Here is a 22,971-nt window from a genome sequence, read left to right as displayed (position 1 = left end):
GAACGCTTTTGGAGACGCAATAATTAAACTAACTTTGTAGTTGCAAATGGACACAGATTAATCAAAACATTTGCCCTGGGCTAAGGAACGAAATTTGAGAATGCCTGCGAAGCTCTGAAGGAGCTACTGACTGAAAGTAAGGCTGCAATATTTGTGTGCAAACTTCTTCTGTTTAAAAACTGTCTTTCAAATCATACAAGATTCAAGATGGAATTATATACACAAATAATTTGATACTATAGTACGATAATGTCGACGTAATATTTTTACTATAATCCTTGATAAATATATATACTTGAACTTTTGTTACATTTATGCTCATATTTATGTTTGTTTCTCTGCATTATACAATGCATATCAGGTGAGGTTTTTATAGATCTTAAGCACACAAATGATGCAAGAGCATCTTGCAATGGTTCCTTTTTTGGGATACGATTGCTTGAATCTGTAGACTTTTTCCGTCGACTCAGGGCTGCATGCCCTCACGTCAACCATTTTATTGTAAACATTCAGCAAAATCATTGCTTTAAAAGGTAAAAACAAGCAAAAGGATTGAATATAAACAACTTTCCTGTAATGTTCTTCTCATAATCTTCATGTTTGATATTTCCCTTGACTTATATGCATATTTTTAACAACATGGAAAATCAGAATTAAGCAGTATTTATATTTAGTGTTTTTATAAATTTAGAAACACGTCAGAGGGAATTCCCCAGTTTTGATAAATGCGAGAGTTCTCTGAATTCCGATAATTCTATTTCTGTCATATAAGAACTGAAGTGAAGTTTTTCTATATTTTACCGTTATGAAACTGATATTTGATACTGTACTCTCATAAAGAAATGGAGAAACATTCATCATATCATTTAATAAACGTTCTTGTTCAAAATCGCAAGTCGCGGGTTTGTTTATGTGTTAATGCACATGTGTATAGTTTTCTTGATTTGATTAATTTGAAACTCATGGGATTCTTTCTATGCCTGTCTGCTATTGAGGGTTATTGTTGTTCCATAATTTTTAAATCATATGCATCATTTAAATTAAAATAAATATAGTCCACATCGTAAAGGTTTACCTATAACACCCCTTCAGGCAAAATGGAGTCTTCCATATTATCGTTTCAAGTTGTCTCTCTTCCGGAAGTATTTTGCCGTCAAAATCGCAATACAATACAACTCAAGTAAAAATTCGTTAGATGTTGATAAACGTCTTATTATATTAAGAACGATCTCAATTTAAACAGAGGAGTGTGTACGGAAAGGAGTCATGCCCACTGACCCAAAGGAAATTAATATTTAAAGAGTTAGAAATGGGGTTCCTCCTAAAATTAACAGTGATAAGATACAAAGTGAAATACCTTCTCTCACTCTCAGTGACTGCTGTGGAAAGTAAACTTTGAATTGATAGTACAAAAATAAAACACAATAAGTACATTGCTCATAGTCTTGTATCCGGTATTGGCTATTTTTTAAGTTGAGTAACTATTCAGATTATTACATTTTGCATGTGCAGTTGTTTTGAAAATGATACTATCCAGCTGTACCAGGGCTGCTATTTACTATGATTGTATATTCTGGCGCATGTAATTGTATAGTCTGACGCGTGTACAAAGTTGAAGGTGTTAATTGGATGTTATTGTAGCAATAAAACAAGGAACATGCGCCTAGTTAATCTCATTTGATGTTCTACATAGTGTATTACCTTAGGATGAAGCCACAGCCAACGTTGGTCCTATCAGGAAACATGAATTGTACAGTTAGAATGGAAATAATATTTCATGTTTTTGTTTCAATAAATCCTTCAAAGGAAAGGTGAAAAATCTTTGTATTTATTATCATTTTATAGCGTGTGCATTTCCTTTGCTCTTACAAATGTTTAATTTCTTCATCTATCAATATAATAATAAAAGCTACACAATCCCTTCTTTACAAAAGTTTAATTTATTCATCTATCAATTGCAATATAATAATAAAAACTACACAATCCCTTCCTCACAAATGTTTAATTTCTTCATCTATCAATATAATAATAAAAATTATCAATTTATTTCTGCCAGTATATTAAAAAAGACTAAATGCATATTTTTATGCCCCACCTACGATAGTAGAGGGGCATTATGTTTTCTGGTCTGTGCGTCCGTTCGTCCGTCCGTCTGTTCGTTCGTTCGTTCGTCTGTTCGTTCGTCCGTCTGTCCCGCTTCAGGTTAAAGTTTTTGGTCAAGGTAGTTTTTGATGAAGTTGAAGTCCAATCAACTTGAAACTTAGTACACATGTTCCTTATGATATGATCTTTCTAATTTTAAAGCCAAATTAAACTTTTGACCCCAATTTCACGGTCCACTGAACATAGAAAATGCAAGTGCATGTTTCAGGTTAAAGTTTTTGGTCAAGGTAGTTTTTGATGAAGTTGAAGTCCAATCAACTTGAAACTTAGTACACATGTTCCTTATGATATGATCTTTCTAATTTTAAAGCCAAATTAAACTTTTGACCCCAATTTCACGGTCCACTGAACATAGAAAATGAAAGTGCATGTTTCAGGTTAAAGTTTTTGGTCAAGGTAGTTTTTGATGAAGTTGAAGTCCAATCAACTTGAAACTTAGTACAAATGTTCCCTATGATATTATCTTTCTAATTTTAATGCCTAATTATATTTTTTATCCAATTTCACGGTCCATTGAACATGAAAAATGATAGTGGGAGTGGGGCATCCGTGTACTTTGGACACATTCTTGTTTATATTTAATAAAAAATGTTTTCTTGTCGCAGCTCAAGTAGGATATACAGTACTATAGTTCCGGCTTTCATAATAAATTAATACGCGTGTGTTTTCATGGGCAATAAAGGTATTTGAATTATACAACGATAAAAATTAAATAACTGGTAGACAGATTGACATGTCATCAGGTTAACCATGTTAATAATGTAAATACTTTTATGGTTGACTGGTTGACGGGTTGACAAGTCGACAGGTTGACAATTTTAAAAATGTAAATATCTTAATGGTTTACAGATTGACAAGTTGACAATTTAATATAATAAAAAGTAAGTTATGGTTGACTACATGAATGCATTTATAAAGTGTAAAATAGTATCATTAGTTACTGGTAGACAGGTCGACAAGTTGACAATTTCACTGTGAAAAATGGAGACTGTAAAAAAAAAGTTCTGAATTCAAATAATATTTCCTTAATTGTAAAATTAAACCTTTCAACCTGTCAACCTTATCACTTGTCAACCTGTCGACCTTCATTTTTATCAACCTGTTGACCTTAACTACATGTATTGTCAACATGTCTACCATAACACTTGTCAACCTGTCCACTATAACACTTGTCAAACTGTCGACTTTTTCACTTGTCAACCTTGAAAGTGTCAACCTGTCGATCTGTCAACTTTTGTATATATAAACCGATTTACTTCGAAAATTTAACCGATTTATTATTCTGGAACTACAGTACCGTTTATCCTACTTGATCCCTTGTAAATGTAATAGAGGGATTAGTTGAATGCAATCTTTTTATGCCCCACCTACGATAGTAGAGGGGCATTATGTTTTCTGGTCTGTGGCTCCGTTCGTCCGTCCGTCTGTGGTTCCGTTCGTCCGTCTAGGTTAAAGTTTTTGGTCACGGTAGTTTTTGATGAAGCTGAAGTCCAATCAACTTGAAACTTAGTACACTTTTTGCTTATGAGATGATCTTTCTAATTTTTAAGCCAAATTAGACTTTTGACCCCAATTTCACGGTCCACTGAACATAGAAAATGAAAGTGGGAGTTTCAGGTTAAAGTTTTTGGTCAAGGTAGTTTTTGATGAAGCTGAAGTCCAATCAACTTGAAACATAGTACACTTGTTGCTTATGATATGATCTTTCTAATTTTAATGCCAAATTAGATAATTACCCAATTTCACGGTCCATGGAACATGGAAAAGGATAGTGCGAGTGGGGCATCCGTGTACTTTGGACACATTCTTGTTTTATAGCAGATTTGATGTGGATTTATAATCAAAAGTATTGTATTTGATGAGCTCCTTTAAAACAATAATTTAGACTTAATCCATGCTTCATATTTCAACCTTTCTTAATTTATTGTCTTTTATTTAAGGTTATATATCATGTATGTAGTATTAACTTTTTCATACTTTCTACTATTTCAGAAAATGTACAGATCGACAGGAATAACTGTGAAAGGCTTGGTGAATTTAACCCAAAGAAAAACTATCGGTGTTGTATTCAATACAAAGACTTCATCCTTTAGATTTATTCACCCGTACCTAAATAATAACAATCATTTGACATGGAGGATTCAGCCATCCTGCTGTGTACACTCTGAGGCTGTAAGACCGGAGAAAGCTGAAAAACCAGCCGGTTATTCTGACTTTGGTCATAAAAAAACAAGGTCATGGTCAAAATTAAAGTGGTTCACCCATATAATGTGTGCAGGATCAATGTGTTTTGTGTTATTTGGAGGGTAAATATTCAATAGAAAAACTTTTAAGATTTCTTGTCAATGTTTATTAATAGGACTTATAAGATTACCAGGTTTCACTACTCAATCCATGAAAATGGAAAAAGGAATATGCATGCATATCATTACTTGAATATAAACAATGAATGGTATTTTTCATTATTATTTTAGATTTGTAATAATATCCTATTTTTGAAATCTATTATTGGTACTACAATATAAGTGTAGGTCTGAATACAGAGAAGACCAAAAAATTCAGTACAGAATGCTATTTTGATAAATAGTCAGATTTTTCCTTTTATCTAGGAATAAACATTCTATTGCTCCATGTATAAAACTATAAGATTTTTTCAGACCAACTATTTTAGAAGAATGGTTGAAAGTTGAAGCCTCATCAAAAGAAGTTGATAAAGGTGATTCTGATGAAGTAGAGGAAGGCAAACGCAAGAAGACACAGAAAATTGGTTTTAGAGATAGAAGGGTAAACTGACCAACGCATTCTTAACTTTCTCATCCCCATTAAGCTGTAGATCTCACACAGATTTGTTTATTTTCTCTATATAAGGATACATACTGCATCCAGGTTCATATTGATTTTATATCTATTACCATGACATAAAATTGAGAATGGAAATGGGGAATGTGTCAAAAAGACAACAACCCGACCATAGAAGAACAGAAAACAGCAAAAGGTCACCAACAGGTCTTCAATGCAGCAAAATATTCCTGCACCCGGAGGCGTCCTTTAGCTGGCCCCTAAACAAATATATATACTAGTTCAGTGATAATGAACGCTGCCCCATACTAAACTCCAAATTGTACACAAGAAACTAAAATTAAAAATCATACAAGACTTACAAAGGCCAGAGGCTCCTGAATTGGGGACAGGCGCAACAATGCAAACATACATATTTTAAAGGCCAGTTTAAAGCCAATAGGACTGTTAATCTGGCGCTGGAGACAATGTTAACTATTTGTAAATAGTTTCAAATTTGAAAAGGTAAAAAACCTGAATGCTTCATACTTCATACATTTGTATACAGATGCAGTATGCTTCATATTTCCCATCTTTATATTTCTCACTTATAAATTGAAGAATGAATATATTTAGTTTATCGAATGACTGTACTATAATTGCAGGTAATTGAATGACTGTACTATAATTGCAGGTAATTGAATGACTGTACTATAATTGCAGGTAATTGAATGACTGTACTATAATTGCAGGTAATTGAATGACTGTACTATAATTGCAGGTAATTGAATGACTGTACTATAATTGCAGGTAATTGAATGACTGTACTATAATTGCAGGTTATTGAATGACTGTACTATAATTGCAGGTTATTGAATATGAAAATCGTATCCGGGCATACTCTACTCCAGACAAAATTTTTCGTTACTTTGCTACACTGAAGGTACATCATAATGGAGCATCAGATGTATATATGACACCAGAAGACTTTGTTAGATCTATTACTCCAGGAATGAAACAACCAGAAGGTAGGTAGCAATTATTGTAAAAGTTAAAAATCTTATTTTACATAATTTGTTCATTTGTGTAAATTCTGAAATTTTTGCTTTCATTTATAATTGTAATTGTTGAATAATAGAGATGAATTATTGTGATTTAAAAAAATGCAGTATACTAATACATTTTGTAGTGCAAAATTGTAAGGATTTTTTAGCAAATCTCATCACAATTTCGCAGTTATTAAATTATCTCTGTAATTTCTTATAAGAACCAGATGGTTGGTTCCAATACAGTCTGACACAAATGCAAATGGATAATTAGGGCTGGCTTATATCAGTTTCAATAAAATGTGGTGTATAGGCCAATATTACACAAAATATAAAAGACATACAGTAGAAGAAAAAAGACAGCTTTCAACAATAAACAAATTTCAATACAATTTAAAAAAAACTTTTAATGTCACCATGTCTCCATCCTGTAAAGTTAATGTTGTTTTTATTTTAGGTTTAGGCTTAGATCAGTTTATGAAGTATGATCCACAGGTAAATTATTTAAATTAGCATCATTACATAATGGTAACAAGATAATTTGATAGAAAGGTTTCAGTATGACTTAATATGAATATGAGTTATTTCCCTTTGACTGCAATATTTGAGGGTGAAATAGTTTATTTTCTTATTTGAAACATGTGGTTCAAACAGGTCTGATAAAAGATCCTTACTAGAAAGTAGTGATGAATCAAGCAAGGGGAAAAGGAATTTAAAATATTGCTTTAATTCTAGTGGTCAGTATGACGAGTTGAAGTTGGCTTATTTATGAACGGAATTTATAGACCTCCAAATGGTGACAAAAGGGAAGTAACTTTTAATGAAATTATGTCAATTGCAACCTTTCTATTGCTTTGTCTTTTAGAAAAAAATGATAATACAGACTATAGTGGCTAATAATTGTAAGAGAAACAAATGATAGTTATCTTGTGATATGTTTTATTTGATAAACCTATTAGCCTTGTCAGGTATAAGCAGTCCTTTGTAGTAGTCAATTGTCTACAAATATTCTTTAGTTGTTTAATAAACATTAAGGAGATCTGTTGTGCATTTTCATTAATATTTTTTTTTCAAAGATAAAGTATAATACATGCAAATTGTAGAAAATAAAGATCTGGCCTTGTATTAATTAAATATATCATTTGGAAAAAAAACGAAATTTTAATCGGAATGGATGTCTTTGGATTTCATAGGAAATGTATGAGAAGATATTATTGAAATTCAAAAAAGTTATATCATAAATTGAAGAAATCTATTCCAATTTTAGATAAAACTAATTGAGATTTTAATTTTATAAAAAAAAAAAGAGAAATATAAGGTTTAGTTAATACTTATTATTCAATTTCTTTAAGTATTATTCATACACACACTTTACTGTTTTAGTTTTTTTATTGTTGTTTCTTTGACATATTGTTCACAGTTGGTTGGTATATTAGCAACTAAGGTGCAGATGCCTATTTTTAATTTAAAATATTAGGTAAAATGTCCTGCTTTTATCCCCTTTTCTTATTTTTCTTATTTTGCTTCAGTATTTCATCATTTTAGGTCACCTTGCTCAATGGGTCTGTTCGAATTTTGCTGTCACCTGATGTCAATTAAAATGTTATACATGTATATAACATATGGGCTAAAACATGTAAACTAGAACCGTTAATGAAAAGATTTAATAATATTTAACAGATATTTGCTATAGAATTGTTTACAAAGTGGTTACAGATAATACGCAAGTTTCATATCACTTGAACTTCATTTGTATGAATGAAATACCTTCAACCCTAAAGGTTACATAATAAAACTAAGTTTTATCCTCTTTGGCCACTTGATGAGGCTGGTGAATATGTCTGTACCCATTTTTAGTGGGATGATATCCTATACCACATAAAAATAACGGAAATCTGCCTGTACTATTTTAAGCCGATCAAATCTTCCTGTACCACATGCATAAACTAGGTTAATATCTGTCAAAGTAAAATAGACCTGTGATATCTCCCTGAACTATTTTAAGTAAGTTGATATTTTCTTATAACACTCCAGAATAGTTGAAATATACCCATGTAAGATTGTTGCTAGATGGTTTGTGTTTGTCTGCAGCACTTCAGCCCATCAATACTAGGATATACCATTTGAAAAAAGGTTAAAGTTTTTCATATACAATAGATATCTGCCAGTGTCTAATAAAAAGGGAAAACCATTCATTGTATATCAGGTTTTTGTCGAGCCTTCGACTAAGCGATCCTACATTCCGTTGGCGTCATCGTCGGCATTGGCGGCGTCCACAAATATTCACTCTGTGGTTAAAGTTTTTGAAATTTTAATAACTTTCTTAAACTATACTGAATTTCTACCAAACTTGGACAGAAGCTTGTTTATGATCATAAGAAAGTATCCAGAGATAAATTTTGTAAAAATAAAATTCCATTTTTTCCGTATTTTACTTATAAATGGACTTAGTTTTTCTGCGAGGAAACATTACATTCACTCTGTGGTTAAAGTTTTTAAAATTTTAATAACTTTCATAAACTATCCTTGATTTGTACCAAACTTGGACAGAGGCTTGTTTATGATCATAAGATAGTATCAAGAAAAAAATTTTGTAATAATAAATTTCCATTTTCCGTATTTCACTTATAAATGGACTTAGTTTTTTTGCCAGAAACAAAACATTCACTCTGTGGTTTAAGTTTTTAAAATTTTTATAATGTTCTTAAACTATCCTGGATTTCTACCAAACTTAGACAAAAGCTTGTTTCTGATCATAAGATATTATTCAGAAGTAAATTTTGTAAAAAAAAAAATTCACTTTTTCCGTATTTTACTTATAAATGGACTTAGTTTTTCTTCCAGTTAACATTACATACAGTCTGCAGTTAAAGTTTATAAAACATTTATTAGATTCATAAACTATCCTGGATTTTTTACCAAACTTGGAAGCTTCTTTCAATCAAAAGACAGTATAGAGAGGGAAATTTTTATTGATGTTTTTCTTCATTTTTGTTGAGTCTGATTAACAGCAAAAGTAGGCGAGACACTGGGTTCCATGGAACCCTTACAAATTTTTTTCTAATAGTAACACAGTGGCGGATTCACATGGTGTTTATTTACGATCAATGCATTTGAATGGAGACATATGGTTGGATCCCCCCTTTTTTTCTCCTGGGTTGTTGGCACCCTAATTTCGGTTAATTTGAGATAACTTAAAGCCGCTGGATCCATCCCTGTAATGTGACCAACGACCATAGAACTAAATGAATCAATCAGTCAGTTTGTGCATGTTTTTATAGTTAGTTTGTATATATATATTTGTATACTATAGTTTGTATATATATATATATATATATTTGTATACTCTGTAATCTTACAGGATCCGAGAGTAGTATGTAAAGTTGAGCTTTCTTCGTGTGACATGTTCAAGCAGAACTTGCTAAATAATTCTGTGTGGACTGACTCTGACTTAACTGGTTATAGGCTGTGTAGTCTAATGTAGATGTAAAGTTTTAGGCTTTAATGCATCATTCATAGTCATAGGCCATATAAACTAATCATTGGAAAGGGGTTATCTCCCCTTCCTGATTGTAAATATTGGCTAGCAATAGAAAGATTAGGTTGAATTTGTTTGGCTGACTTGTGTAGATGTTTGTTGCTACATATAATCATATTGTATATGAATTAAAAAAGAATGTTGAATAATGTGCTTTGTTTAACATCAATAGAAGGATGATTTCAGAAAGTTGGTGAGTGGCTTACCATTTTACTAACATTTCTTGAGGATTTTTAATAATCCATTTTTTATATTTTTCATCTTTTGAATTTTAAAACAGATTTTTTTATCGTATGCTAAATCTTTAAAAAAAATATCATTCTTTACTTTGTTTTTTTTTCATTAAAAGATATTTTAAAAAATTATATATATATATATTAGATGTTGTGAGGTGTTTTAAGTTCAAAGTTTTTTTGTAGATGAGCAAAATGAAAAAGGTAAATTGTAGTAGATATCTTTTTGTATTGTAAGTCTTATGTAGTAAGTAATATAGTATAGTAACTTTTCTTTGATAAAATCTTTTGGTATTGTAGTAGGCATTTTTTAGTATGGATTATTGAAACCCTCTTTTCTAATTCAGTTTACTGCTTTTTGCTTGTTAATTTGCTTAAAAATTTGTTATTATAACTGATGATAAATTTTCACTATTTTGAATAATAACTTATTTTCAGAAATATATCCCTTTCAGTGACTGTGATTTGATCCGATTCATCTCTTTCTTGAATGTGGCATGATTGAATTTAAAAAAAAATGAAAGGACTGTGCATTGACTTAAATATACTAAAAACATGCATTACATAACATGCATGAATTGTTGCATGTTTTATTTCAGCCACCATAATAGCAATAACATGCATTGAAGAATCCTAAAATGTTTTTTATGCCCCACCTACGATAGTAGAGGGGCATTATGTTTTCTGGTCTGTGCCTCCGTTCGTCCGTCCGGTTAAAGTTTTTGGTCGAGGTAGTTTTTGATGAAGCTGAAGTCCAATCAACTTGAAACTTAGTACACATGTTCCCTATGATATGATCTTTCTAATTTTAATTCCAAATTAAAGTTTTGACCCCAATTTCACGGTCCACTGAACATAGAAAATGATAGTGGGAGTGGGGCATCCGTGTACTATGGACACATTCTTGTTTTCTTATTACGTTTGTTTTCTTCATTGATGTTGAAATTGTGCCCTACCTAAGTAAAGTTAAATTTCTTGACAGTTTGTTTAAGAATGTAAAACAGCTGTCTTGAACAAAATGATTCTAAGAACTTTGACTGTAAGTATAAGTGTATATAGAAGTGAGTTATTGCCTAGCCCTTTCAAGAGGAGACATGTTTCTCCACCTTTGTTGGGATATTTTTATGAGAATTTACACAACTTCTGTTTGTTTTTGGTCTATTCCTGAAAATGACTTGGAAGGGGAGCCTTAATCAACAACAACACCTGATTAGAAACATTAAATAGTTTACAAATATTGTATAGAATATGTTAATGAAACTATAATAGTTTGTGGGGAAGTAAATAAAAAATATCATTTTTGTTATACTTATTTTTTATCATGTCACAGTACTCTAGTTTGATTGATTGATTGATTGTAATTTTTTCACGTTTTAAATTATGATGCAGCATTATCCAAATCTCAGATAGTAATGGCTCAATATCTCTGCCTAATTATAGCTTGGAAAATCCCACTTTCATGGATTAACCACATATTTTAGTAAAAGTAGATTAAAGTTATATATCTTTGTCCTCAAATCAACCCAGTTCTTTGCTATGCTCATTATGTAAAATTCTTTCGATATTTATATGAAATTTATATCAGGAGTTTATTTGGAAAATCTTTATACAAGTAAGTAAAACAGTCAAACAACTTTTTGAAAAGGAGTTATGTCCCTTGAAAATTTAAATTATATGGAAAATTGCATGGTAATTACACTCAGGCTTACATATCATGATGAAATTTGTATCAGTAATGTCTGGGACAAGTTTTAATCAGCAAGGTCTTGGAAGAGTGCTTGACTTATTTTTGTCAGGAATTAACCCTTGGAAATAAAAATTATATGGAAAGTACATTGTTAGCTTTCTGATGCCTATATTTTTTGTAGGATATTATGATAAGTTATCAGGAACCCCCAAAAAATAATTGCCCTTAATTTGTAAAAAGATTATGTGCATCTGCAGGGGATAATTCAACACTGTTTGTATTTTCAATTATTTGCTGAAATTAATTGTGTTGATCCATGAATGATGGAGATATTTTCTGAAGGCACATTATAAAATAAATGCACAGTTAAAGTAGCAGTAATTCTTATTTTCTACTAAACATCACTAGGACATGTAGGATAGCAATGGGTATTCAGGATTTCACAAGAATGGAATGAAAATTGAAAATCTGAGACTAATTGTAAACTCCTACATAAACCATAAAGCTGTCAAATTACACATTGTTCATCTTTTCTAAGATCTGTGGATAAATCCGTTCAACACACATTGATTTAAACATTTCTTAAGATAGAAAATATGCCATAAAGGTAGAGAAAAAATCTGAAAACTCTTGTAAAGAGCCCATTGTTATTAAACTTGGACTAAAACTATTCTTTTTTCCCTAATACACCACCAAACATAGCTACCACCAGTGCTAAAAGAAATAAAAAATATATCATTAATAATCATCTAAAAAATGATGTACATGGCCAATTATTTAAGCAAACATTGGATAAGTTATATATTTAAGATTCCCGTTAGAAATCATGGTTGATAACCACAATCATCATCAGATATCCTTGCTCTGTTACTTAAAACAAAAAGTTTGAACAAATTTAAAAAAAAAACATTTTTATTTACATAAACGAAATTAGGAAAATTGAGAAAATTCTGAGTGATTAATCCATATTGATGATCTACTCAATCTGAAGAAATTTATTATTCAATGTTTCTATTTTTGGTCAGATGAATTTTAGAAATATAAACTAGGTAAGTTTTATTAATATTTATTTGTATACCTATCGGGGTAAGACACATATCTGTATTCACTGTTTTATGTTTATATTATTCTCTAGCGTGGAAAGCATGTGGATACAGAGTTGGGAGAAGATAGCATTTTTCACAGGTTGGGAGAAAGTGGACTGATTTCTTTTTCTGACTACATTTTCCTTCTAACAGTGTTGTCAAGTAAGTAACATACTGAAAAGATGAACCAAAAATGATAGCAGGCTTTCAACAAACCATTTATAATCATAAGTTGACAACAGAAAATTTTGATAAAATCATCAGTGGGACTCTTTATAGCCAGAATACATGCATAGACTTCAATCATAGAGATCTCTGCAGAATAAAAAGAGAGGGGTCGCGGTGGCCAAGTGGTCTAAGTAGTTACTACTGTAATCACTAGCCAGTCAAAACTGAGTTTGTGAGTGCAAACCCTGCCTGTGCCGGTGCACTCGACTCCAATCTTAATTGACTAGGGTCCTACACCTATAAAAACTGGCTGCCACGAAATAGCCCCAAAGTGGTGCTAAGAAGTGGTGTTAACACACAGAAATCAAATCAGAATTCAAAGACATACATGTGCTACAGATAGAGAATACAAATTTAGCAGAATGCATATTATACATGTTACATCTTGTTTATTACAGCTCCCCCAAGAAATTTTCAGATTGCTTTTAAAATGTTTGATTTGAATGGAGATGGTGATGTTGATAGAGGAGAGTTTGACAAGGTAAACATTTTAAGTGGGGTATAAGAATTTTACTTACATAAGTAAGTGGTGTCCATAGATTATATTCAAACAATTCTTTAAAAGAAGAATTTTGACTATACGTTGCATGTTGTAAATACAGCTGTTTCACAAACTGCACCTCTTTTGGGGAGATATATAATACTCATAGTAGTTTGTTTTGTTTATGTACTGGTTCCCAGATATGATCTCTATGTTTCATCTCATAGAGACATAATTGGGGAATGTTGCCAGTATATATATATACACATATATGGCAGTGTAATTAATTTCTGAAGAAGACCCATAGTGAAAGGAGGGTAGTACAATATTCAAGTATAAGTTTAAACTCTTAGAAGCTTGGGGCATTTAAATGTTGAAAATATACTCTGTTTTGACCTTTAAATAAAAAAATAGTGCAAAATAACTTTCCATTCTAGGATATAATATAATTGGTATGAAACTTCCTAGTAAAAATGGCACAGTTTTAGCCGTAAAGAAAGTTCCTATGGGATATTGCATTGTCTATATTTAGAAATGCAATCTAGCATATAATGTTTTTTGTGAAGTTTATGTTTCACAGGCATGTCATTGATGTTTGTATATACATATAGGTACAAGAGATAATACGAGCACAGACCACCATCGGAAGTCGACACAGGGATCATGCTGTAACAGGCAGTGTAATGAAGGATTACAGCTCAGCTTTAATGACCTACTTCTTTGGACAAAATGGAGAGAAGAAATTAACAGTCAAAGAGTTCTTAGATTTTCAAGCAGAAGTTTCAAAAGAAGTATTAAGGATCGAGGTTAGTATAAATAGTTTATCGTGTTTTCAGGTCCATACTTGTCCATAACAAGTCTGCTGCTGATAGTATTTTGTTTTGTCTTAGACTTTTTTGCTAAGCTTGCATCATCTTAAAGTGAGTAGTCAGAATAATGTGTTGGGGAACATTTCTTTCTGCAGACTTATCTTGTGATAAAGTACAATAAAGAAAGGACTTAGTTCTTTAATCTAATTTAAAGAAGAGTTCATATTGATATAATGTTTATATGTTCTCATCCTGAAATGTACTTGCTACTGGATTTTCAAAACCAATCCATTATTATAGTCATCATTGTCGTCTTGTCAAAAAAATATATGTTACAGAATAGCAAAGCTATAAATTCAGCATATTAGAAACAGCCAAATTTAAAATTGTTCACATACATATGTACTTTATATAGCATACACATTTGCATATTTACAAATTTGTTAGAAAATATATACAGTTTTAGAAACATTCAAATGAGTAAGGCATGAGGACATTGTATACATTTTGTTTTTATCCTGAAAGGAGTAGGGGCAATAAGGCCCTTATTTGGCCCCAAAATTACTATTGTAACAATAAACCAATTTACGAGATGTTTCTTCAGTTCTTTATTTTTCTTCACAACTATATGGCTGACATTATTTTCTATTTCAATCATTTAAATGATGTTATAGATAATTACTGCAAATTTTAAAGTAATCATTCATAATCTTGAATTACTGCAAACTTGACTAAGGTACAAGGTATTTAGAAAAACAAATCAAATTTGACATTGCACAAGTTGTCATGGCAACAAATCATGACTTAGTTTGCATATTTTATAAAATTTTGTGATTTTCCTTGTTTTTCATCAAATTTTAAGTATATCTTAGATTGAAAAAGTATGTGTGCACCCAAGAAACAACTTTATATTTGGTGAGATTATGTCAATAGTTATAATAAAGCTTCTGTTAAATTAGTTTGTTGTTTCTTGGTTGCGCACGATGTTTCCACAATGGAAATAAAGATAGAAAATTGCATAAATTCTGTATTTTTCACCATTTTTGTAAAAACGGTACCTATTATGACGTAATTGTGATGTCATTAGATAAAAATATTTGTGTTTTTCATTTATATTTCTTGATCCTATGCATTTCTTAACATTATGCGCCAATTTGAAATACCTTTTATTTTCTTGGGCCAAAACCAGGCCATAATGCCCCTACTCCTTTAAAATATATTTGTAGTATAATTATTTTCTTATGATTGACAGTTATTGCATTTCTCTTTTTATTCAAACTAACATTTATTTGATGCAGAGGACATGAATTGAACTGTTATGTAAACACTGATTCGAACAGTACAGGGCTGTGCCTTTCTATGAGGTTGTAGCTGAGAAGCAACCTTTTGTTTGAAAAAACATTTATTATCTATATTTATTATAATACAAGTTAATTTTGTACTAAAAAGGTGGTATGCAAAATAAAAACAATTTTATAAATTTCAGTTTGCAAGATATGATCCCAGATATGAGAAAGATGGTTCTATATCAGAGAAAGATTTTGCCTCTATACTTCTAACCTATGCAGGATATCCAGACAGCAAAAAATCCAGGATGGTCAAAAGGGTTAAAAAGAAGTTCAAGGATGATCCAAAGGTATGAAAAATATATGCATGTATAAATATTGTACCTCTAGTTTTTTTTATATGTAAAATTCTGACCTTTCACCATACCATAACAAATTTATAAAAAAACACAATATTTCTTTCTTAAATACATATTGCCTTAATTGAAGAAGAGTTTACTAGTTGCTCAAAATAGATAAACAAGTCAAACAAATTCTGTGGTATGGAATGCCAGTTTCTAAAGCTTTTGAAATATACAATACATAAACATGTCCAATGAGCATACTTATAGTTACATTGATAAGATATAGTAATTCTCTATAGTAATTGTAATTTACTTTCAATGTTGTGTTTTTTCTTCGTGTAAAAAAATGCCAACCTATTATTATACCCCACGCAATGAAGTTGCGGAGGGTATAATGTTTTTGACCCGTCCGTCCGTCAGTCCTGTTTCTTGTCATCGCAACTCCTCTCAAACCACACAACAGAATTTCACGAAACCTTTTCAGATAATAAGGACATACTATGTAGTTGTGCATATCGACAGGAAATTGCGATTCAATTTTTTTTCTAGGAGTTACGCCCCTTTGAACTTATTTACTTTAATGTACTACTGCAACAGTTTGTCATCGCAACTCCTCTCAAACCACACAACAGAATTTCACGAAACCTTTTCAGATAATAAGGACATACTATGTAGTTGTGCATATCGACGGGAAATTGCGATTCAATTTTTTTTCTAGGAGTTACGCCCCTTTGAACTTATTTACTTTAATGTACTACTGCAACAGTTTGTCATCGCAACTCCTCTCAAACCACACAACAGAATTTCATGAAACTTTGTAGATAATAAGGACATACTATGTAGATGTGCATATCAACAGGAAATTACGGTTCAATTTTCTCTCTAGGAGTTATGCCCCTTTGAACTTATTTGCTTCAATGTACTTCTGCAACAGTTTGTCATCTCAACTCCTCTGAAAACACACAACATAATTTCATGAAATTTTGTAGATAATAAGGACATACTATGTATATTGACAGGAAATTATTATTCAATATTTTTTCTTATACAATTTTTTTTTCTTATACTTATTTAATTTCTCCAATGACAATGTGGGGACGTGGGGTATGTGAGCATGCTCACTAAGGTTCTTTAATTAAAATATGATCCTGTTGGAGATATCTTTGATAAATATTTAGTATATCATATTATTTTTTTCTTATCTTACAGGGAGTTACCTTTGAGGAGTATGTGAGTTTTTGGAAGTTTCTTAAGAGTGTAAATGATGTAGATACAGCTTTAAGTTTTTATCATCTGGCAGGTGTATCAATTGATCAAGGTAAAATAAAATTTTAAACATATGGTAAAAAAAGTATTTTCTGCAGATTCACCATGTATGGTAAGTTACAGTAGAGTATTTTCTGCAGATTCACCATGTATGGTAAGTTACAGTAGAGTATTTTCTACAGATTCACCATGTATGGTAAGTTACAGTAGAGTATTTTCTAAGTAGAGTATTTTCTACAGATTCACCATGTATGGTAAGTTACAGTAGAGTATTTTCTACAGATTCACCATGTATGGTAAGTTACAGTAGAGTATTTTCTACAGATTCACCATGTATGGTAAGTTACAGTAGAGTATTTTCTACAGATTCACCATGTATGGTAAGTTACAGTGATGGACTATGCCAAAAATGATAAAAATTTACAAACAACTTTGAATCTTTATACTTTAACTGAATATTGAAAAGATAATGCATTTATCTCTTTTATTATCTGAAATATTACTGAATGAATTCCTTCAAAATAGGTAAAGATTTGTATAGAAAGTTCATAAAATTGGCAAAAAAACTTCCTTAATTGAGACATGCAGCTATGGTTAAATACATGTTAATATAGAAGTTTGTAATAAAATTATTTCTTTTTTAGAAACCTTGGTACATGTAGCTAAAACAGTAGCCCATGTTGACTTGTCAGAACATTTAGTAGACCTTGTATTCACATTATTTGATGAAAATAGTAAGTATTTAGATTTTTATAGAATTGGGGAAAAAAGTACTTCAATTTCTGATGCCACTTGTAACATTTATAACATGTAAGGGGGAGGAAGGGCAGAATACTTGAGGCTTTCTCCAGCATTGGTTTCTTGCATTTTAACAAGAGGATGGAAATACACCTTTCGACTGATAGTTAATTGGTTCAAAAACATTACAACATTCCAATGTGAATTACAATGGTAAAACATCTTGTAATTTTGTCATGTCTTGTTCCACTCCTTTTCAATATGTTTCCCCCTAAAACAGACTACACATGAGTATTTTGATAACAACTTTATAAAAATAAATTGTTTATATTTTTGCAATCATATTTAAGAAATTGGTAAATATAACCTGTATTTGTAATTGGTTGTTTAAAATTTTGTAGTCTTCCCTGTAAATTCCATAGTTGTCATGTATGGGAAAGAGGTTAACATTTGGCATATGGCTGGAATGTTTTGTAGCTTACTCATTTATATACTTGTAATTTTCAAATCCTATTGATTTACCACCTAACTTTGACTTTGGTTACAAGATTGATTATGGTATTGGGTAAAACCTTTTGGAATTTTTGGTCCTCCACCCTCTTCAACTTGTACTTTATTTGGCTTTTCAATTAATTTATTTGAGCACCTTTGTGAGTCTTGTGAAGATGTAAAATGCGTCTGACACACAAAACTATAGGCCTAGTATATTTGATGAGGTTATTTCTGCACTTATTAGTTAGCTGTTAATTTGACACTTCATCTGAAAATAATTTCAAAAATAGATTTTATGATAAAAATTAAAGATACCCACCAACCTATTGATGTACTTATTGTTTTGTGACATCAAAGAAAATTTGTTGTGCACGTAGGCTTTGTCTTGTTGATCCGTCAATCCTTTATGGATGTTCCCACATGAAAACTTCACTTTGGTGCAGGACCTTACAACATGTAGACATTGCTTTTTATTATTTTTTCAAGTTTGAACTTCTACCATATTTACCATTCCAAAGTTATGGCTTTAAAATGTAAATTTATGGGTTCATGGATTATAACAAGAGAGCTCTTGAGAGGGACCTTATAACTTAGTAACATTACATTTAGACTTAAAAATGTTTTCAATATACACAATTGTTTATAAATAACTTTGCTCTTTTTTGCATCTTTATTTACAGGTTAAATGAAAACAAAAAATATCCTTTCAATAAAAAGTCTACTTTTTCTTATCCAAATAACAATGTGCTTGAGAAAGATCAAGTTCAGTACAATACACTACATGTATTAAACTTCATTATTAATTTACAGATATTGGAATATTAAACTTTGTTTTTTTATTTTTAGATGATGGCCAGCTGAGTAATAAAGAATTTATATCTGTGATGAAACAAAGAGTGATGCGAGGACTAGAGAAACCTAAGGATACTGGATTTACTAAACTTATATCGGCAGCTTGGAAATGTGCAAAATCTCAAACTTCTGCTTTCTTAGAATGATCTCATTTGTATTTATAATATAACAATTCATTTTTTCCCCCAAACTTTCTAAGGAGGGCATAGACATGATTATGCCAATATGTAGAAAGGCAAAACATGAAAGTTCATTAAAATAAGTATTAGTATGATTTGAAGCATCCTTTTTATAAAGAAAAACATATCAGTCGTTTAACAAAGGAATTGTTTCCCATGCACCATACTGTGTCCAAAGATTTTCTGCATTGTAGAGGTAGCATTATGTATAATAATGAACTATTAATACCTAGGACACTTCTCCTATTTCGATGTTCCTGGAGAAGAAACAAATAAGCAGCAAAGACAGAATATTTTATAACTATAGCATTTGTATGTATCTGTTTTTTATTTGTTTTCCCTAACTTATTAAAACAATAACAGCAGTATGGCCTCTGGATAATGATAGACATTTTTTGTTTATGTATAATGTTTGTTATTTCAATATTTAATGTGTATAAAGTATATTGTCCTTTTTGTTTTGTATTTGTTAATTTTTTAGACTAGTTAGAATTATATTTCTCATACACTCAATATAAGTCTGATTGAGAAGGGCTTCGGTTTGTAATTCCTTTTGAATTGTGATTAACTTGATTAACTTTATGTAATAGTTACAATTTTTATGACACACCTAAGATAGTTAAAAAGCCATCATGTTTTCTGGTATGTGCATCCATCCCTCCATCAGGTTTAAGTTTAGATTTATGATAAGGTGTGGCCATCTTTATTATGAAGTGAACTGTTAAATATACCAGGGTATATGCTAAATTAGGGTTTAATAAGGGGTTTGCTGTGAACCAAACATGGAAATCAGATGTAGAAAGTATTTACAAAAATCTTACACCAAATCTTCAAGATATTTTTTTTTATTATGCTAGTGGGACATATATTCTTGTTTTTAGTTTTCTTTTCTTTTTATACGACCGCAAAATTTGAAAAATTTTTCGTCGTATATTGCTATCACGTTGGCGTCGGCGTCGGCGTCGGCGTCGTCGTCGTCGTCGTCGTCGTCGTCCGGCGTCCGAATACTTTTAGTTTTCGCACTCTAACTTTAGTAAAAGTGAATGGAAATCTATGAAATTTTAACACAAGGTTTATGACCACAAAAGGAAGGTTGGTATTGATTTTGGGAGTTTTGGTCCCAACATTTTAGGAATTAGGGGCCAAAAAGGGCCCAAATAAGCATTTTCTTGGTTTTCGCACTATAACTTTAGTTTAAGTTAATAGAAATCTATGAAATTTTGACACAAGGTTTATGACCACAAAAGAACGGTTGGGATTGATTTTGGGAGTTTAGGTTTCAACAGTTTAGGAATTAGGGGCCAAAAAAGGGCCCAAATAAGCATTATTCTTGGTTTTCGCACAATAACTTTAGTTTAAGTAAATAGAAATCAATGAAATTTAAACACAATGTTAATGACTACAAAAGGAAGGTTGGTATTGATTTTGGGAGTTTAGGTCCCAACAGTTTAGGAATTAGGGGCCAAAAAGGGACCCAAATAAGCATTTTTCTTGGTTTTCGCACCATAACGTTAGTATAAGTAAATAGAAATCTATGAAATTTAAACACAAGGTTTATGACCATAAAAGGAAGGTTGGTATTGATTTTGGGAGTTTTGGTCCCAACAGAATAAGGGGCCCAAAGGGTCCAAAATTAAACTTTGTTTGATTTCATCAAAATTGAATAATTGGGGTTCTTTGATATGCCGAATCTAACTGTCATGACTGTGTATGTAGATTCTTAACTTTTGCCCCGTTTTCAAATTGGTCTACATTAAGGTCCAAAGGGTCCAAAATTAAACTTAGTTTGATTTTGACAAAAAATGAATCAGTTAGGTTCTTTGATATGCTGAATCTAAAAATGTACTTAGATTCTTGATTATTGGCCCAGTTTTCAAGTTGGTCCAAATCGGGGTCCAAAATTAAACTTTGTTTGATTTCATCAAAAATTGAATAAATGGGGTTCTTTGATATACCAAATCTAACTGTGTATGTAGATTCTTCATTTTTGGTCCTGTTTTCAAATTGGTCTACACTAAAGTCCAAAGGGTCCAAAATTAAACTTAGTCTGATTTCAACAAAAATTGAAATCTTGGGGTTCTTTGATATGCTGAATCCAAAAATGTACTTAGATTTTTTATTATGGGCCCAGTTTTCAAGTTGGTCCAAATCAGGATCTAAAATTATTATATTAAGTGTTGTGCAAAAGCAAGTCTTTTCAATTGCACAGTATTGCGCAATGGCAAGAAATATCTAATTGCACAATATTGTGAAATAGCAAATTTTTTTTTAATTAGAGTTATCTTTCTTTGTCCAGAATAGTAAGCAAGAAATATCTAATTGCAAAATATTGTGCAATAGCAAGATTTTTTTTTAATTGGAGTTATCTTTCTTTGTCCAGAATCAACTTAAATCTTTGTTATATACAATATACAATGTATATTCACTTTTTACTACCAACTGATAAATTATAATAAATAACATTCAGTGATAACAAGCAGTTTTTTTTACATCTTAATATTTTATGATGTATTTAAATGAGTAGTTATTGTTGCAAACTCCATTAGAAATTTTAATTGAGATTAGTTTTGGAATAAGGGAAAGGGGGATGTGATTAAAAAAATTGGGTTCAATTTTTCTCATTTGAAATTTCATAAATAAAAAAGAAAATTTCTTCCAACATTTTTATGCCCCACCTACGATAGTAGAGGGGCATTATGTTTTCTGGTCTGTGCGTCCGTCCGTCTGTCCGTTCGTTCGTCCGTCCGTCCGTCCGTCTGTCCCGCTTCAGGTTAAAGTTTTTGGTCAAGGTAGTTTTTGATGAAGTTTAAGTCCAATCGACTTCAAACTTAGTACACATGTCCCCTATGATATGATCTTTCTAATTTTAATGCCAAATTAGAGTTTTTACCCCAATTTCACGGTCCACTGAACATGGAAAATGATAGTGCGAGTGGGGCATTCGTGTACTGAGGACACATTCTTGTTTTGAGAGGATTAATATTCAACAGCATAGTGAATTGCTCTAAGAGAAAACAAAAATTTTAAGTTCATTAGAACACATTCATTCTGTGTCAGAAAACTATGCTGTGTCAACTATTTAATCACAATCCAAATTTAGAGCTGAATCAAGCTTGAATGTTGTGTCCATACTTGCCCCAACCGTTCAGGGTTCAACCTCTGCGGTCGTATAAAGCTACGCCCTGCGGAGCATCTGGTTTACTGTTGCACTTTAGGAATGTTTTAGATACTATTTATGTATGGTCTGTCCATAATTATTTTCTTTGTACTATGATAAATTGTAATTTATTATTTGAAGTATTAAAGAATTAGTATTATTTTGTTACTTGTTAACACCGTTTTATTGAAGAAGTATCCAAGAGTTTTAGGTTTTAGTGAACTTGGAAATGTTACACTTAATAAGTCACAGGTAGACATTATGATGAACACAAGCTGTTTATTGTAATGTTCATCTCCCCACATAAATGTTCATCTCCCCACATAAATGCCAGGACTGGTATATTCATGATTGAGATAAATTTGTCATTTTGTGAGGGAGTACAAAAAACTTGTGACTTCCTACGTGCCTGAATTGCTCACCTGACAGAAATATGCACTCATGAAGTGTGCTTCTGAGTCTCTATCATTCAATAGTTACCCTTCTGGAACACAAGACTTAACCAGGTGCTCCGCAGTTGGGGCAAGTATTGACACAACATTCAAGCTTGATACAGCTCTGAATTTGGATTGTGATCAAATTCTTGACATAATATGAGTTTCTGACACA

At 31.4% G+C, this 22,971-nt stretch overlaps 1 protein-coding gene across 5 annotated transcripts; it reads left to right on the top strand.

Moving 5' to 3' along the window:
- On the top strand, positions 1–22,522 carry LOC143046257 (calcium uptake protein 1, mitochondrial-like). 5 transcript variants are annotated; one of them, XM_076219319.1, is made up of 14 exons: positions 1–136; positions 4,156–4,469; positions 4,821–4,947; positions 5,810–5,969; positions 6,445–6,482; positions 9,698–9,718; positions 9,945–9,962; positions 12,581–12,692; positions 13,157–13,239; positions 13,851–14,045; positions 15,535–15,684; positions 16,888–16,996; positions 17,589–17,678; positions 19,021–22,522. In XM_076219319.1, exons 2-14 carry the CDS (start codon positions 4,159–4,161, stop codon positions 19,170–19,172), a joined length of 1,566 nt encoding a protein of 521 aa, XP_076075434.1. In that variant the 5' UTR covers positions 1–136; positions 4,156–4,158; the 3' UTR covers positions 19,173–22,522. The 5 variants fall into 5 exon arrangements, with proteins under 5 accessions (XP_076075434.1, XP_076075436.1, XP_076075435.1 ...); XM_076219321.1 differs by lacking the exon at positions 9,698–9,718; XM_076219320.1 differs by lacking the exon at positions 9,945–9,962.
- Positions 22,523–22,971: the final 449 nt, after the last annotated feature.

Source organism: Mytilus galloprovincialis, chromosome 9 (assembly GCF_965363235.1).
Source record: "Mytilus galloprovincialis chromosome 9, xbMytGall1.hap1.1, whole genome shotgun sequence".
NCBI classification, from domain to species: Eukaryota; Metazoa; Mollusca; class Bivalvia; order Mytilida; family Mytilidae; genus Mytilus; species Mytilus galloprovincialis.
This window is presented reverse-complemented; position numbering and strand designations above follow the sequence as displayed.